Here is a 17,468-nt window from a genome sequence, read left to right on the forward strand (position 1 = left end):
ATCTCTCTCCCTTATTTCTGACTCTATCCACTGTCCTGTACCTCTAACACTCAGTTCTATGTAAGCAAGCATCAGCGAGATAATCAGTTTGATTATTGATTTATATTATAGCATCCTGACTGCATGCCAGCAATGCAGTGCAACGTTTCCCCCCGTCATCTGGTTCCTATTTCCTTCTCTGTAGCTCACATTAAGATGGGTGAAGAACAAAAAAAAAGGACAGGAATACTTCATTGATTTTCTTTCACTTTCTTCACTCTGCAGAGAGTGTTAGCTTGTTTTGCAGTGGAAACAGCTGTGTATTAACAATATTCATAGCTGTGTCTTAAATTTTACACTCTGACCTGACCTGTGTCAAAGACAAAACTATTTGGCTCCCAGCTGTCAAAGCTTGTCAATTCAAAGCACCAAACTTCATTTTATCCAGATTCATAGTAAAAGGGCCAGCTGTCATTTATTTAGCAAGGGAAAAGTGACATTTACAGTGTACAGAATTGAATTTCTAACAAATGCAACGTGGACTGCAAGTATGCATTGCCTGATGCTTGCATGCTGTTAGGACATACTGCATAAAAAGACCAAAAATAAATCTTAATAATAAAAAACTTAATGATAAAGATAGATAAATAAGACAAGGCTGATATCAGTTGATAAAGAGGATCAACCAGTCCCTTGTTTCATCTCTAACACTGTTGGATCAGTGCTGTGAATCTCTGAGTATTTGTTTAATCTACCCTTTATCTACTCTTGATGGTACATACAGACATAGCCAGACATGCAGAGCTTCTACAGCATTTAAAAGCCATGGCTTTTGGAAAAGGACACCCAATAAACTCACAAATATGTGGCTGATTGTTCATTTGTCTCAAGGCAAATAGTTAAAATGTACAAGCTTTGTCAAGTGCAGCTCTGGTGCAGGGGCACAAACAGTTCATGAAGACTTCAAACAGATCAACATTTACATCTAGATGAACAATCATGATGCTAATTGTTCCAGGTGTTGGAAAATATATTTTAACTTTACCTGCATTAATGCTTTGGAAATCCTCTCCAGATGTGCAGCTGAGTTCAGCACCACAGACACCAGTGGTCCCAGCAGTTTTAAATAACCCAGGAACACATTGAGGACAAACAGCTTCTTCTGGTCATCAGAGGTCCTCATCAGTCTGGGCAGCGATGTGGCCAAAGAGTGAAGATTCTCTGAGAGCACGTCAGTGAAGGTCTTAGCACTGCTGCTTTTATCACTGCAGCTGCTAAAGCTCTGATTCCTCTGTGACACCGATCGCAGAGCAGCCTCACACCTAAAGATGAGGAGAGAAGTGTCATTAAACACCTTATTATCAAGCAGTCAAGAGGAATTTTTCCCTTTCAAAAATGCCAGACCTCTCTCTGACTCTGGGCTCCTCATCATTTACAGCTCCCACCAGCGCCTCCAGCAGGGGTCCCACACACTGTTTCAGGGACAGACTACACCTGTCCAGCAGGTGGTCATGCAGCTCCACCATCTCCAGCCTGACTCTCCAGTGTTGGTGAGCAGCAGTGCAGGAGATGATCTTCTTCAGCAGCATGCACAGCCTCATTGCTGTGTTCTTGACCCAGTCTTTAGTCCGGTGGACCACCAGCTGTCCGATTTTCCCTAGTTCTGGTGACGGGGTCTTATGCTGTTCATCGGTCTGAAGCTGGGCGTCTTCCATAACCAGGCCCACAGTCCTGGACCAAACCTGAAAAATAAATTCAAAGAAATAATATTTTATGGCAGAAAAATGGTTATTATTGTCGTCATTTTCTTTTCTACTTCGGTCTAAACCAGTGGTCGTGACTAGTCTAGACTCAGGACTCACCACCAACGCCTAAACAAGCAGTTACAATCCAAATTTCTAGTGTATTTCAGTCAGGGTTTTTTAAATGAAAAATAGTATAGCTAGGACCTCAGCACAAAATATAGGAGAGGAAAAAGAGGCAGAGCAATTCAAACATGTTTAAAAAGCATCTCGGGGACTATTTAATGCAATTTTTTGCCGAACAAACATTTACGACCCACTAAAAATGGCTCTGTGATCCACTTTTGGCTCCAAACTACTACGGTATGATTTGGTAATAATGTGTGATTGCACTGGGCATTATTGCAATTTTTGATTGCAATTAAAATATAATACATCAACGGTATCATGAAAATACTTTCTTGGTTATCAAGAAAAATGCAGAGACTCAAAATGTACAAATATATATTATGGCATAAAAATTTTCAAACTAAAGTTTTTAAGTTCAAATGCATTTACACCATTGTTAACTTAAAGCCATTTCTGCAGACATTTTTGCAAACCTTTCAAGTACCGTTTAATACAAAAAGTTGCAGGCTTAATGCAGTTATGCAAATTGCACAGGCTGATATTGCAACTGCAGTTAGATTAACTGTGGAGCACAAGTCCCAACCAACTGAGAATCAGTAGTCCAAACAAAGTGGGCAGATTTTCCTTGCAGGGAAGTAGAATGACTGTGTGCAATCCATTCAAAATAAAAACGTCTTAAAGGTACAATATGGAGAATAAGCCCTGCAACTGACTGGTGACCAGTCTGAGGTGTACCCTACCTCTCACCAAAACGACAACTGGGATCGGCTCCAGCCCCTGCAACCCCCAATCAGATAAGCAGTATAGAAAATGGATGGATGGATGGATGGCATATGGAGAATATTAAATGTCAATATTAAATCCATAAATAACTAAATCCTATTTGTTTTAGATGAGTATTTACATTACCTTAAATATTTCAGACAGTTTTCACAGCCTAAAAAAATCCTTAATTTTGTATTTTTAATTGGAAGTGTCTTATCTGCTATAGCAAAAAAAAACAAAAAAAAACCCAAACATTTGAATCGTTTTTGTAAAAACACTGGATGCTTTATCAAAGGCTGTTACATAAGGAGACAGCTGCTGTTCTGTTGCTGTACCTCGATCAGGTCTTAATGGCTCGCTTGGTGAAAACCACGATTATTCTCTGCTATTGCCAACTTTTTTTTTTTTTTTTTTTTTTTTGACTATGGCCAGTTCATTTGAACATAAAAAAATCCAAACATGCAACATAAATGTGCCATATTCACATTCAATAATCCATTCTTTTGACTTTTTTTCCGTCTTTTTAACATTCCAGTTGCAGCAATAACTACTTTTTAGTGCACCAAATCAATAAAGAAACAACTGACGTAAAAGAATTTAAAGGTTTATTTTTTGGGGCATTTTTGTTCCTTTATTTGACAAAGGAGGATAGTGGACAGAGTCGAAAACAGGGACGAGATCGGGGGAGAGGCACGCAGTAAAGGGCCTCAGGCCGAATTCGAACCCGGGCCGTCCGTGTACATGGGGCGTGCCTTAAACCACTCGGCCACCTGCGCCCCTGTAAAAGAATTTAAAAGAGGGGGGCTAGCCTAAAACATAATTTTCAAGAATACAGGTGTTGCTGCCTTGACTATAATAGAGCAGGAAAGCACTCTGCCAAATTATTACAGAGGTGTCACACGCGCCTATCTGTTTGAAAATTATAGCTTCTGAAGCCATAAGGTATATGTTGTTTTGCCTCAAGTTTCCACTTACACTACTACAGAATATGACTATGGATGCTTACGTACTGTCCGGTCTGTTCATTTTCATCAAGGGTGGGTGAGTTTGTGTAGCAGAGAATCCCTCCCATAATTCCCTGCTATGCCTGGCATCAACTTTTTTATTGTTTTGATTGAGAGCAAACAAGGGGAGGAATTTATGTACTGTGCATTAAAAAAAGAATGTCAGCACTTAAAAGCTTCTGGGCATTCAGCCAGCAATGGGAATGGAGTTAAGAGCATTACTGACTGCACACAGCCCACAGCCCATCTATGTAAGAGCAAAAATAAAAGAATAAAACATCTCAAAAATGGCTCCTTACAGCACCAATGCTGCAAGACAAACCAGAGTTTATACAAGCTTGTTGCTGCATGAGGACTACACCATGCTCGGACTTGTTAAGTACAGACGCATAACATTATGATCAACAACTGCGTGATTAAAGGTGAGTGAAATTAGTAACATTTAACACATTCAAGCATGACAACATACACCATAAAATACAAATTAAAACAGAGATACAGTACCTTGATAGCCCTGACTAAAACTGCATGGCCTTGTCTCAGATCTCCTGTAATGATCCTTGCCACAGCCACAGTGATCCCTGGTAGGAATGAAGCCATGAAGCTGCCTATAATGCACCTCTCCTCTGAGGATGGCACTATGTGGTCCTGATCACAGTCACACTGCAGAGTCAAAGACTGGAGGCACTTCAGCGCTGATACCTGGATATCTCTTGATTTTGCTTTCTCTGCTAAAGCCAACAGAAGAGATACAGCAGCTCCAAGTCCAGGCAGCATAATGGGTTCAAAGAGTTTGAAAACAATATCACCATAAGCAGCATGAAGCAGTGCATTCATGCACCTCAGCACAGCTGACTGTAGCTCCTCTGATGTGTCTGCAGGTTTACCGGGGTCGGCTGGGGAGCAGAGGCAGAGGCAGAGCTCTGAGAGGAGGTCATGGAGAGTGTCCCAGCTCTGCACACAAGTGTTCTCCAGGACATAGCTGATGGCTTCAGCTACAGTCTGGACTAATTTGTCTTTTTTTGGACCGGGAACTTTGAGAACAAAGCGGAGAGGAAAGAGGACGTAGTCTTGGAGCTGCTGCAGTGTGGCATCGTTGACTTCTTTCAACTGGGAGCTCAGAGTCTCCACATTGGTCAGAGTGGGCTGTTGGGTAAGCAGGACACATGCTGGGCGCAGGTAGGCAAAGGCGATCTTTGGATCACTGATCTGAGCCATGGTAGGAGGCATGACAGCAGGAATCACCTCACTAAGAAGGATTGATAAAACAGAAAAAAGAAAAAAAAGTTGGAGGTAAATTATTAATTAACATTTTGTAATTGAAGGAAAATCTGTCATAGTCAACTACCATATTGACAAATTACAAACCCTAACAAACAGGGATGAACAATACTATCAGCATGACATCAGCATTGGCAGATATTGATATATATGTAACATGTTAGCATCATTACATCGTTGATACTTCAATACTATATGATGCAACCTTCTTTAAAACTATAGCATTTATCATGTTATCAATTCCAGACATGAAAAATGCACTTGAAATGAACACAAAAGCTTATATACATATATATATATATATATATATATATATATATATATGCAATATATATATATATATATATAAATGTTTGCTGTGAATAAATTATAGAACCACTACAAAATGTTGGCAACATAAATGTGAAATTAAGACAGTATGCAATAGTTTGCAGTTCTTAAATAAGGCATCCAATATTGGGTGCTTATATAATTATATTTTATTCTTGTTATATTAAACATGTATTGAAAAGGTTTGATTTTTACTAGAATTTTATCAGTTTGGAATTAATGTAGCAAACAACACTGCAAAAGAGAGGACAATTTATTTGACTGCATGCCATTATTTTCAATGTGATGATGTTGGTTTTACTTTCATTTTACCAGCGAGTAATACATTCGCTACTACTATAATGAAGATTTATTATTAAGCCGTAAACAAGTGTCTACATGAGACCTAAAATCATGTATAGCAGTACATCAGTAGCATCATGAAGAGTGGGATGACAGCACTAAGCATGCTGCTGAAGCTCATCAGTGTAACAAGCGTCAACAAACAGGAAGCCTACCTTCATATTGGTAGAATTTAGTGAACCCTGTGGACGAAGGGGTGACTCCATGAAGAAAAGAGTTTATTTTTAACAGAAGAATTGCATTTAATATCGACAAAGTTACTAAACTCCAGTCATGAAAATCCTCATAATCCTGCGTCTCGGCGGTTATGTTTGACGTACTCAATACGAGACTTCCGGGCTTGGTGATGCATCTTCAAAATAAAACAAAAGAAAGCTAATCATTGTGGAAAAATCCCTTTTAATGTGCTTTAAAATTATCTTTAATAATATTTAATCACGTTTACAACTAGCATGAAGCTCTAAGGCTGAATTTCGAACGCTGTACAGGCAGCATTAATACAAAACTGTTAAATGTTTAGGAGAAGTTATTTTATCTTGAAGTATTTCCTTTCCGTACCCCAGCCTGACCGTGCACCGGTGTCTGTTGTGTTTGTGCTCGCCCAACATTAGAATTCATTTATTGTAATTACTCAATACCAGTGCTTTTTGTGGCTGTCAAACCCTACGGTGATGCAGCAGAGGTCGAATAAACACCCTACCAACAAAGGTAATACCAGTGTTGATATATTAGGCAGAAAGTTCTTTAAAGACGGCTAACGTTTAGCTAAACTAGCTTGGATAAATGGCTGGGTTGGGTAACTGATGCTTCTAAGTTGTGTCAATATTAAATAAGTGCTGGCAACTAAGTATACTCAGTTTATTCTTAAGAGATCAGTTTCCTGTTGGACAAACTCAGGTCTTTTTATTTGACGAACAAAAGAAAATGTTGGCATTGTTGGAGTCTTACATTAAAGGAAGTAACAAAGGAGACATCGGTTTAGGCACTCAGGAAAAAAATGTTATTTTAAAATTTTGCATCAATGCTGGCCCTGACTTTCAGTCACTGCATCTCCAGAAAAAGGAAATGCTTTTTAAAGCTTCTGTCCTTTCCCATACTATTAGTTATTTACATGAAGAACACTGTATCAATTTAAAACAAATGTTTTTGAGAAATATTAAAATGTGACAACTTTATGAACCATGCAGAAAAAGGCAGATTTGTTCGTCAGCACTGATGGACTTAGAGAGGTGGGCAGGAAATCGCCCCTGTTGGTGCCTATTGTTTGAAAATTGCCATTAAACTGCTCTGATGCCACTGTAGGTAAATGATAAAGTGCCCTCTAAGTGGAAAAATGGACATAGTGCCTCTCAAATGCCCTCCAGGGTTTCCTTCCAGTGAGTAGTGTGCCCTCTCAGTGGACAAAACACGAGAGAGCACATGTGTAAAACTGGGTAAAATTAAGTCCTGTAATTTCCTTGGTATAAAGTTAATTTTCACTAACATCCTCCCCTGTGCTATTTGTGAAATAAATGGTTAAATAGTTTATAATTCCTCATCTGTTTTTGCAGAGTTCTAGTCGATATTCTTATAACAAAAAATGTTGAATCTTATTCAGGTTTTGTGATCCTTTTATATAAAATATCTGACAAATTTTTTGTATTATAATAGAGAGGTGAGACAGGAGCTCTGTATTATGGGCACAATATCAGTATCAGCAGGTATCAGTGAATAAGATAATTAATGCTATCGGCAGATACAGACATTTCTGCTGATATTTACAACCAAAATACATATAAATATCCTCCACATGTACAATTAAGTTTGAGGAATTTTGAGCAGGACTAACAGACCTTTGTCAGCTGCAGTCTTTTTCCTTTGTTCATCCTCAATCTTTTGACTTTTAAGTGTTTTTTTTACAATTGAAATTTTAGGTCTGAACTACATCTACATATCTATTTTGATATCATGTAAAATAAAAATTGAAAACAGCATATTTTTCTATCTATCTATCTATCTATCTATCTATCTATCTATCTATCTATCTATCTATCTAATATTATGCATCAGTACTTGGACAGAAGAATTGTATTTGACAGCACATCACAGGGAAGTGAGCTCCGTTTGTCCCTCTATCCATGTAAATTATTTAACTTATCTTTTTCTTCAGGTGTTCTGGGAGTTAGATGCCGTCCATAACAGCCCCGTTTTGTGCCAAGTATCAGTATGGATGAAGCAACCCTTGAGGCGGCTATTTCTACCTATGGGGCCCAGCTGCAGCAAGTAGAGTCAGCCCTGTCTGCTGGCCTGGACCCCTCCCAGCAGTCAGACCTTCTTAAACTAAAAGAGGACCTTTGTCAGCTGATAGAGCTCACTGAAGCCAGCCTTGTGTCTGTCAGGAAGAGTCAGCTGCTGGCCAGCCTTGAGGACAATAACGGACTACAGTCAAATACCACAGAGGCTGCAAATGACACGGACAGTACAAACAGAAATCTAGGAGATGAGTTTGCTGCTTTCTATGCTGAACTTGGAGAGTCCTCAGGTGGTAGCTTTGAGACTAGAGAGAGGGAAAAGGCAGAGGATGATGTGGAAGAAGAGGAGGAGGAGGAAGAAGATTCACTCAGTGGTGCCAAAGTAAGAGCTCCCTATAAAACAACATGGGGGACACTGGAGTATCACAACGCCATGGTGGTGGGGGCAGAACCACCAGACGGAGAAGAGGCACAAGTAAGAGTTCTCTACCTGTACCCCACCCAGAGGTCGATGAAACCCTGTCCGTTTTACCTTGAGGACAGGTGTCGCTTCAAGGATGATTGTCGGTAAAGTACAGCTTTAAGTCTTACTTGTTAAAGTCAACATGTTTGAGTTGTTTTTATAAATTTAGCTTGTCTACATTTGTCATTTCCCACATGTTCTTGCCATACTTACAATATAATGAAACCTTAAACCTTATTTTATATGCAGCTTTTATTTCATAACTTCTAAATGTCACCTTGTTGGTCTTCTAACCCTGAAAAAAAATCAATTTAGGCAACAGTGGAGAGTTTAATTAGAGTTTCCAATGATTTTGACTCTGAAAAGGATAATAATAATGTAATTTTTCATGCAAAAGGGACTTCAAAAAGTCAGATATTGTTGGAATATCTCAGATTGTATGATTAAAATCTACTGGGAACTGAGGTCATAAACAGTAATTCTTCCTGTTCCTTTTAATTGCAGGTTTTCTCACGGCGAGGTCGTATTTGTCTCCGAGCTCAGAGAATTCCTTGAGACTGACCTCAGTAATCTTGAAGAAGGATCATCGTGCTTGGCTCGGCATGAGGATGGAATCTGGTACCCAGCCAAAATTAAAGGTACTCCATTAAGGGAACAAGTTTTTGAGGGTGTGCAAACTGTGAAAAGTTTGAGAGTAAATTCACAGAGAGCCAACAAACCTTTGTTACCAAAACAATCATGACACCAACAGGTGAAATATTCAAGTATGTCAGAATGTTCCTTCCCCTTTTTTTGTCTTAATTCAGAAATTGACAGCGGTTTCTACACTGTGAAGTTCGACAGCCTGCTGCTCAAAGAAGTTGTGGTTGAGGCTGACTGTATTATCCCCCCTCTAAGAGAAGATGACCCCGTCTCTTCTGAGTCTGACATGGAGGACACAGGAGATGGAGATGACCTGGGATATGCCAAAGGTCTGTATGGATATGCGTTGCTTTTCCTCCACCATTCAAAATATGAGCTTGACCTTGATATCTCACAAAAATAGAGTTTGACTTTGGTGTATTTTAATGGAGCTGTCAAAAGCAAATTGAAGACTTTTAATGGCTTTATTCTGTCTTTAAATAAACATTTTAACATTCTGATTTATGGAACAGTATTTACTGCTATTTACCTTTAACAAAATGACTGACTGGTTCTGTTTCTCATTTCTGTTTTTACTGAACAGTTATGGACTCTGCTGCAGACTCCACTGACTCGTTAAACAGCTCAAACTTTGGTGGCTGGGAGGCGCATACCAGAGGAATAGGATCCAAACTTTTACTTCAAATGGGTTATGAATATGGAAAAGGTAAGTGCAGGTGCTCTGCATTCAGGGTTTCAGTGTGACTCAGAGATTAGATGTTCCATATGGATGAAACAGTTATCCCCCCCCCCCCATTTAGAAATGGCATTAAGATTTATATTGCTGTTGAATCTGTTTGCGATTAATAATTGCAATTTTAAAGGTGACAAGACCATGAAGTTGTAGACAAATGCAGCTCCTGTAGTAAACTGAGCTTGACCTGCTGGCGCTACTGTTGTTAACCCTTTAACTCCTAAGTTTCTGGAAAGGGGGGACCTTTATGCTAGATTTTTAGTGAGGAAAGGCAAAATTCAGGTAATGGCCACATGTTGGCTGTGAAGTACAGTTTCTCATCTTTCAGAATCTGAATTTTTTTGATAACACAAACAGTCGTGTAATTATGGCAAAGCGTGTTTCAACAGCACTTTGTCGGCTATGCACTAGGTTTTAAAGGATTAATGAACATTGGAGTTTGTTGGTGGATGAAACACCACAAGGCTGGTTGCAGAAAGTGCAAAAAAACCTTTTTTTCTCATTGATCTACTCTTAATATCCCATCATGAAAAAGTGAAAACAAAAATGAACACCTTACATTTAGCTCAGTTTCCTCCTATTTCTCTTGACTTTTGCTTAGATGTTTCCACACCTTTATTGGAGTAGGGCTGAAATATTTTGGAAAATAATCTAATTGCAATTTTTTTCCCCCAATATTGCAATTTGATTTGATTAGGGCTGCGACGATTAGTCGCCATAATCGATTATGGCGACTAGAAAATTTTACTGGCATGGAAATTCAAGTGTCGACTAATCATATTATTGTTTTTGATATTGTAAAATCAAATACCGGCCAGTATAATCTATTGTTCAGTCACTTGGGCTGGAAGTTTAATTTGTTTACATTAAGCTTTATTTGTACTTTTGGACTATGGATGGGCAATTTGCTTTAATTACTTTTATGGACAAACCAGTCACTTTAAAGAAAGCCATCCTTTAGTTATTTGTGACCTGCAAGGCAGGTGAACTGCTACTATTTAAATTGCTACTATTTACATAAAATGGGGATCCAAAATAGTATGCCAATTAATCGTGGCCAATCGACTAATCTGGAAATTTATTGATAGATTAGTCAACATAAAAAATAATCATCAGTTGCAGCCCTATATGCGATTATTCTTTAACTTTCTTTAATTCCTAAACAAGGGCTGAACATTTTGACTCGTATTGCCAACTGGATATGAATTGTTGCATTGAAGGGTTTTTGTCATTCTCATAATTAAATAAGAAAAAAGTACAAAAATGAAGGTGTGATTTTTTGTAGACTATTCTAAAAAATATGGCACTTGAATGAGTGCATAATATGTCATGTATAACATCTCTTCTGCAAAAAAAAAATACATACATATATTGAAAACTGCTATTTCGAAAAAAAATTTAGGTCAAAGGAATATCCTTCTGCGATTTGAAAGTTGCAGCAGGCCATTTTGCGATTTAATCAAATTTTCGATTTATTGCCTAGCCCTAGATTGGAGTCCACCTGCGAGTACACTTGTGGTAAATTAAATTTATTGGACGTGATTTGGAAAGGTACACACTTCTCTAGAAAGCATCACAGCTAACAATGTATATCAGAGCAAAATCCAAGCCATGAGGTCAGAGGAACTGCCTGCAGAGCTCAGAGACAGGCTTGTTGCAAGGCACAGATCTGGGAAGGCTATCAAAAAAATTCTGCTGCACTGAAGGTTCACAAGAGCACAGTGGCTTTCAGAATTCTCAAATGGAAGAAGTTTAGCACAACCAGGACTCGTCCAAGAGCTGATTGCTCTACCAAACTGAGCAGTCAAGGGGAGGTGGGCCTCAGTAAGAGAGGTTGCCAAGAACCTGGTGGTCACTCTGAGTGAGCTCCAGAGATCCTGTGTGGAGATGGGACATAGTTCCAGAAGGACAACCATCACTGCAGCCCTCCACTGGTCTGGGATTTATGGTAGCAAGGCTGCACATGAAAACCTGCTTGGCCTTCACATGGAATTTTTTTGCAAACTCTAAGTGATAAATGAATGTTTTTCTAAAGGGCTGATATTGGCCAATAGCAATGTCAGACCTATGCACTGATGCGTCTCTAATTAGAATAGCCTGACTTCACCAGCAAAATAGCAATAAGCATCCAAACATTGGATTTATTTGCCCCTTCGTTTCTACTAGAGGCACCAATATCACGAGCGGTCCATATTATAAATGCATAAGAGGAATACATGCTCAATATGGCCATCCTTCAGTCACAAGAAATTCCAGATTTTTTTGTGAAAAGTGAAAGAAAATATAATAATAGAAATGATGTAATTTCTGATGTCTCTCACCAGATTTTTAAAGACTGATCACATAGAAAACACTGTTGATATAATATTGATACAGGGGATGTGATATACTGACAAAACACTAGAGGGCGACAGAGGTTGCATGCTTCTTCACCCTCCTACTGGGCAGCAGCAACTTTATGTGAATTATTGGCAGTTTGAGAAATCATACCATGTTTGATTATTTTGGAATATAAATTTTAGATATTTGTGTTAATTTTCTTTCTTGTCTAGTGGGTTATTTTCCGCACTTGTGTTTGTTTTGTTTCCTCAGGTTTAGGAAAGAATCAGGAGGGTCGAGTAGAGCCCGTCATGGCAGTGGTCCTTCCTAAAGGAAAGTCCCTGGACCAGTGTGCTGAGCTCACTCAAAGACGTACGCAAAGCAAGATCAGCAAAGACGGCTCACAGACTGCTCGCCCAAAGAGACACCGTAAACCCCGGGTCAACACAGAAGGGAGGAAAACGGTCTTTGACTTTCTGAATCACCAGCTTGGAGGAAAGAGCGCTGACGCTGCTGAGGGGGGAGCTGCTGCATCGTTAGCAGCAGCAGCGACTGGGGTGGAGGCTTACAGAGGAGGGAAAAACATCAAGAGGAGTCTGAATGTGAGGTTGTTCCAGGCTGCTGAGAGGGTGTCCCAGACCGAGAGAGAGATCCAGAAACTGACTGAGTCACTCGGCAGACAAACAGGAAGGTCAGCTCTGAGTTCTGTGCACGTTGTTTATCATTTGTGTTTCTGTTTGTCTAATCTGACTTCTGTGAATACATCCACAGCTCAGCATCTGTTCTCTCCTCCATGGAGAGAATTGACTCATTAGCAATCACACCACCACTTGAACGTACATACAAACGCATGCACTGTTCCCACAGCCTCAACTGATTGTTAAGAAGGAGCTCACTGGTTGTGAGGCTCCTGTCGAGCAAAGTGGAAATAAATTATATTATGAGATGGTCCGTGGGAGTTGTGTAAAAATGTAAATATGGTGTGAAGATTCAACACTTGTATCTGTGGAAATCTTATTCTGGAGACATGAAGCTTAAACAAAGTTGTCTCCTCAGTCGTTCCCCACCTCCTAATCTGTTTGTTGTTTGTGTGCGAAGGGACACATCTACAGTGAAGCAGCTGGAGGAGAGGCTGTCAGCGGCCCGGCGGCTGCTGGCCCAGCAGAAAGCTCAGGAGCTGTCCATCCAAAGAGAGCACAGGAAGGCCGACACGCACAAGAAGATGACTGAGTTCTGACTTCTCAAAGATTTGGAGGATGAAGGGGAGCTCTGCTCCACTGAGATGAACTTTAGGTTCTTGGCTGTTGTCAGTTATTTACTATAAAGTTTTTTTAAAGACATTTTTTGGTATTTGTTCTTATTGATCGTGGACTGGAGCTGACAGCAGAGCCCAACATTGAAAAAATTGATCATTTCTGTTTCCTAGAACTGAGTTTATTTGGTGGGAACATTTATTTGATTATAAACTGTACTGTAACAAACTAAACTTTCATTCTTAACGTTTTGTCTCCCTGTGTTACTCTTCATCAGAACTGAAAACTCAGGTTGGAGAACTTCCTATGCTGTTTCTGTTTTTGAAACACCTTATTGTTTGTTCTATGCTGTGTAGGTAGAAGATAAGAATGAGCCTCATTCAACAATATGTTCTTAAAGGGGACATATTATGCAAAAATCACTTTTCCAGGCTTTTCTAGCAAAAATATGTGCCCCTGGCCTGTCCACAATCCCCTCAAGTACCATAAAAATCCATTTCCTTCCCCCTCTCTTTCACCACATTTCAGAAAATGTGTGCTGAAACAAGCTGTTCTCAGATTTTACCCTCATGTGGGGAGTAATTTCCTGCCCCAAGGTTTGGTTGGCCCTCCCTGCTTGAAAGAAAGTTCCTCCCTCCTCTCCTGATCTTCCTCTCATCTGCCAGCTGAGATGCTGGATCCCTCAGTGGGTTACCCTGGTGACTTTGATCTGGGAGACTGATGGTTCGAATCCCAGTCAAGTTCTTAACTTTGGATAAAGGAGTCTCTTACATTGTAACAACAGGAGTGCCACATCCATTTCCTGAGAGGGGTGTGGTCAAAGGCGGGGTCAGACAGCTCATTAACATTTAAAGCCACAGAAACGTCACATTCTGAGAAAGACTGGAACGGTTTTTAGACATGCAAAAATTCTATACTGGAGTTTTTTTTTTCAGCAACAAACTTCACAGACAATGTTTTGGGGCCTCTGAGACCAATATGAACTTGTCTTAAAGGGTAAAATATGTCCCCTTTAAGATTTTTCTGAAAACTCAGTAAGTTTTTAAAGGAAATTTGTGTCAACTTCATGCTATGTGCAAACAGGATGCAAACAGCAATAGAGAAGTAGGGAGATGTCAATAATGTCAAAATTAAACCATAAAACAATCATACACTGGACTCCCAAGTATAAGAAATACTTAAACAGTTTTCTAGCTGCTCCAGATAATACTGAAAAACTTATCTTGTTTTATTGGATATTTAGCACCAGTAGTAATGTTAAACATACAAGCTACAAACACAAAATATATTGGCCATTTAGATGATATGCATGAGCATCATGCTGAAAGAAGAAAAGTGAATATAATTTAGATTTTAGACAACCATGCCACATTAAAAGTCACTTAAATTCTTCCCCATTCTGACAAGAGTACCTGGGTGCAGCCGAGAACCTCCACTTCACACTGGAATTCACTGAGCACAGACATAGTTTGGGATGGGAGATTGGTTGGCTGGCCAGCTGTTGATGTCTCCGCCATGCTGCCAGAAGCAAGTCCCTACGTCATTCAATACACAAGGAATGCGCAAGTTTTCAAAATAAAAAGGTGAAATGAATTTTCATGAACCATTTATAATAACTGATCAATATTAAAACTAGGAAAGCACTCGGAGAGCGCAGACCTCCACCATTAGCCCTATCTCCTAATAGTAATGAAGCCTTTAAAAAATTCCTGCATCCAGACGGTGATCTGGATCACTCCCAAAATCTAATTAGTTCTTCCTTATGCCATTTCTGACATTTCCTGAAAACTTCTTTAAAATCGGTCCATAACTTTTTGAGTTATGTTACTAACAAACAAACCAACAAACCCTGCTGATCACATAACCTCCATGGCAGAGACAGTAATAATAACAATAATAATAATAATAATAACAATAATAATAATTTATTGTTAGTATTATCATTATTATTTTATATCATTGTAATCAAATTAATAAGTAAATAAGTCAAAACCCCGAGAAAGAAATGTATAATTATATGTACATGGAGATTAAATGCTCCATGCTGGCTTCGAACATATCTTCATTAGTTTAAACCTTCCAAAATTTTACAAATAATGTGTTTTGATTAAGTTCATTTAAGCCAAAACGATTTGGAACAATTTTACCTATATCATTGGAGTTCTTGCTGTTAGATTAACGCCAGCTTGCAATTCCTCCTACTGTTTACAGAATATGGAATGAGGCCTACAAAGAAAAGAACACAGTACCTACAGTCAAACATGGCGGAGGTTCAAAGATATTTTGGCATTATTTTGTTGCCTCTGGCACTGGGTGCCTTGACTGTGTACAAGGAATCATGAAATCTGGAGACTATCAAAAAACTTTGGGCTGCAATTTAGGGCCTAGTGTCAGAAAGCTGGGTCTGCATCAGAGGTCATGGGTGTTCCAGCAGGACAATGACCCCAAACAGACCTCAAAAAGCACCAAGAAATGGTTGGAGACAAAGCGCTGGAGAGTTCTGAAGTGGGCAGCAATGCAATGAAACACCTATAGAGAGATCTTAAAACTGCTATTGCCAGAAGCACCCTTCAAATCTGAGAGACCTGGAGCAGTTTGCAAAAGAAGAGTAGTCCAAAATTCCAGTTGAGAGGTGTAAGAAGCTTGTTGATGGTTATAGGAAGTGATTGGTGTCAGTTATTATTTTCCAAGGGTGTGCAACCAAATATTAAGTTGAGGGTGCCAATAATTTTGCCTGGCCCATTTTTTGAGTTTTGTGTAAAATAATGTCAATTTTGTCTTTTTTCTTCAGATTTTTGTGTTGTTCCAATGCTCATAAAGACAATAAACACATGTATATCAAAAACATTTGTAATTGCAACAGATTCTGGGAGAAATTGTGTATTTTCTGGAAAAATTTCAGGGGTGCCAATACTTCCGTCCATGACTGTATATACAGTGCTTAACAAATTTATTAGACCACCCTAACCCTAACCAAAGTAAGGTTTATGCCACAGCTGCCCTAAATTACCAGCATTGGTAATTACCAAAATATTTCTTTTTGTTTCTGCAATGGTTAATACACCAATATGTAGAAGCTCTTTAACCAAAATGATATTTTTTATGCTAAAATATAATTATTATTGTTATCCATGAATTTTACAATTTACTGATTTACAAAAAACATGAAAAAATAGTAAAGCACATTATTATTTCTTGATTAATATGTCAAATTATAGTTATTTACTTAAATTCCTGAACAGAAAAATGAGTTTCAGTGGTTGAATGTTATGCTTGATTCATTTCTGTACTTCTCAGAGAAGCCCAGTGAGCCCGCTCAAATTTGGGTGAATTAAGTTTGAAATCCCTCATTCCTGTTCAAAATGGTAAAACGTCGAGAGCTTACTGAAAATGAGGGTCCACATTAAAGCACTTCATGATGCTGGGTGGTCTTTGAGACAAATATGACAGGTGGTCTAATAAATTTGTTAAGCACTGTATATTTATACAGTACATATAAAAATGGTTGCAGTGAACAAGAGTAAACCACTACAAAATATTGGCAACATAAATGTGAAATTAAAGTATGCAGTAGTTTGTAGTTCTTAAATAAAGTATCCAATATTGGGTGCATATATAATAACATTTTATTCTTGTTATATTAAGCATGTATTGAAAAGGTTATGTTTGACGTACTCAATACAAGACTTCCGGGCTTGGTGATGCATCTTCAAAATAAAACAAAAGAAAGCTAATCATTGTGGAAAAATCCCTTATAATGTGCTTTACAATTAATTTCAGTAGTATTTAATCACTTTTACAACTAGCATAAAGCTCTAAAGCTGAATTTTAAAAGCTTTAAAGGCAGTACTAATACAAAACTGTTAAATATTTAGGAGAAGTTATTGGTGGGGGGGCAGCAAGATGGCGGACTTAGCGGACGTACTTTTTAGAGCACACGCTAAAGTTCCTCAAAAGTTCTATTTTCCCTCATTTTTATCTCGGAATACGAAGTTAAAAACCATACGGAAAAAAACATAGCAAACCAGTCAAAGGACGAAAGATGACACCTAACAAAGTTAACACCAAGACTAGCAAAGATGCTACATCTGAGGCACTTCTTCAACACGACTACGCGATGGATGCCCCCAACGCTGGACCTGATAAACGAAACGATGAAGAACTTGATGATTCCAACCAAAGCTTCTCATGTGAGGAAGTGGGTAAGACCGAATGAAGACTCCTCTTTGGAGTCCATCATGTCCGCCATACAAAC

The 17,468-nt window shown here is 38.8% G+C and overlaps 2 protein-coding genes across 2 annotated transcripts in view; one reads left to right on the forward strand and one right to left on the reverse strand.

Annotated features, from left to right (window-relative positions):
- The window catches only part of tti1 (TELO2 interacting protein 1), a 42,687-nt gene extending 36,820 nt beyond the window's left edge, over window positions 1-5,867 (reverse strand). Inside the window, exons 1-4 of the mRNA XM_041800114.1 lie at window positions 5,728-5,867; window positions 4,124-4,868; window positions 1,384-1,721; window positions 1,025-1,301 (exon numbers count right to left, since the gene is read on the reverse strand). Coding sequence (XP_041656048.1) covers window positions 1,025-1,301; window positions 1,384-1,721; window positions 4,124-4,849 — 1,341 coding nt within the window. The 5' untranslated portion in view covers window positions 4,850-4,868; window positions 5,728-5,867. The remainder of the gene's footprint in view (window positions 1-1,024; window positions 1,302-1,383; window positions 1,722-4,123; window positions 4,869-5,727) is intronic.
- Window positions 5,868-6,140: 273 nt separating this feature from the next.
- On the forward strand, window positions 6,141-13,459 carry LOC121518047 (zinc finger CCCH-type with G patch domain-containing protein-like). The gene is made up of 7 exons (XM_041800231.1): window positions 6,141-6,280; window positions 7,722-8,370; window positions 8,771-8,904; window positions 9,073-9,237; window positions 9,492-9,614; window positions 12,234-12,651; window positions 13,059-13,459. The coding sequence occupies exons 2-7, from the start codon at window positions 7,778-7,780 to the stop codon at window positions 13,195-13,197; spliced, it is 1,572 nt and encodes a 523-aa protein (XP_041656165.1). The 5' UTR covers window positions 6,141-6,280; window positions 7,722-7,777; the 3' UTR covers window positions 13,198-13,459.
- Window positions 13,460-17,468: the final 4,009 nt, after the last annotated feature.

This window comes from Cheilinus undulatus, linkage group 11 (assembly GCF_018320785.1).
Source record: "Cheilinus undulatus linkage group 11, ASM1832078v1, whole genome shotgun sequence".
Classification (NCBI taxonomy): Eukaryota; Metazoa; Chordata; class Actinopteri; order Labriformes; family Labridae; genus Cheilinus; species Cheilinus undulatus.

Excerpts from the sequence above, each read along its gene's own strand:
- LOC121518047 (XM_041800231.1), top strand. The coding sequence starts at position 7,778 with ATGGATGAAGCAACCCTTGAGGCGGCTATTTCTACCTATGGGGCCCAG. Across the intron at positions 9,238-9,491 it reads TGACCTGGGATATGCCAAAG|TTATGGACTCTGCTGCAGAC; the intron begins GTCTGTATGGAT and ends TTTACTGAACAG. Across the intron at positions 9,615-12,233 it reads GGGTTATGAATATGGAAAAG|GTTTAGGAAAGAATCAGGAG; the intron begins GTAAGTGCAGGT and ends TTGTTTCCTCAG.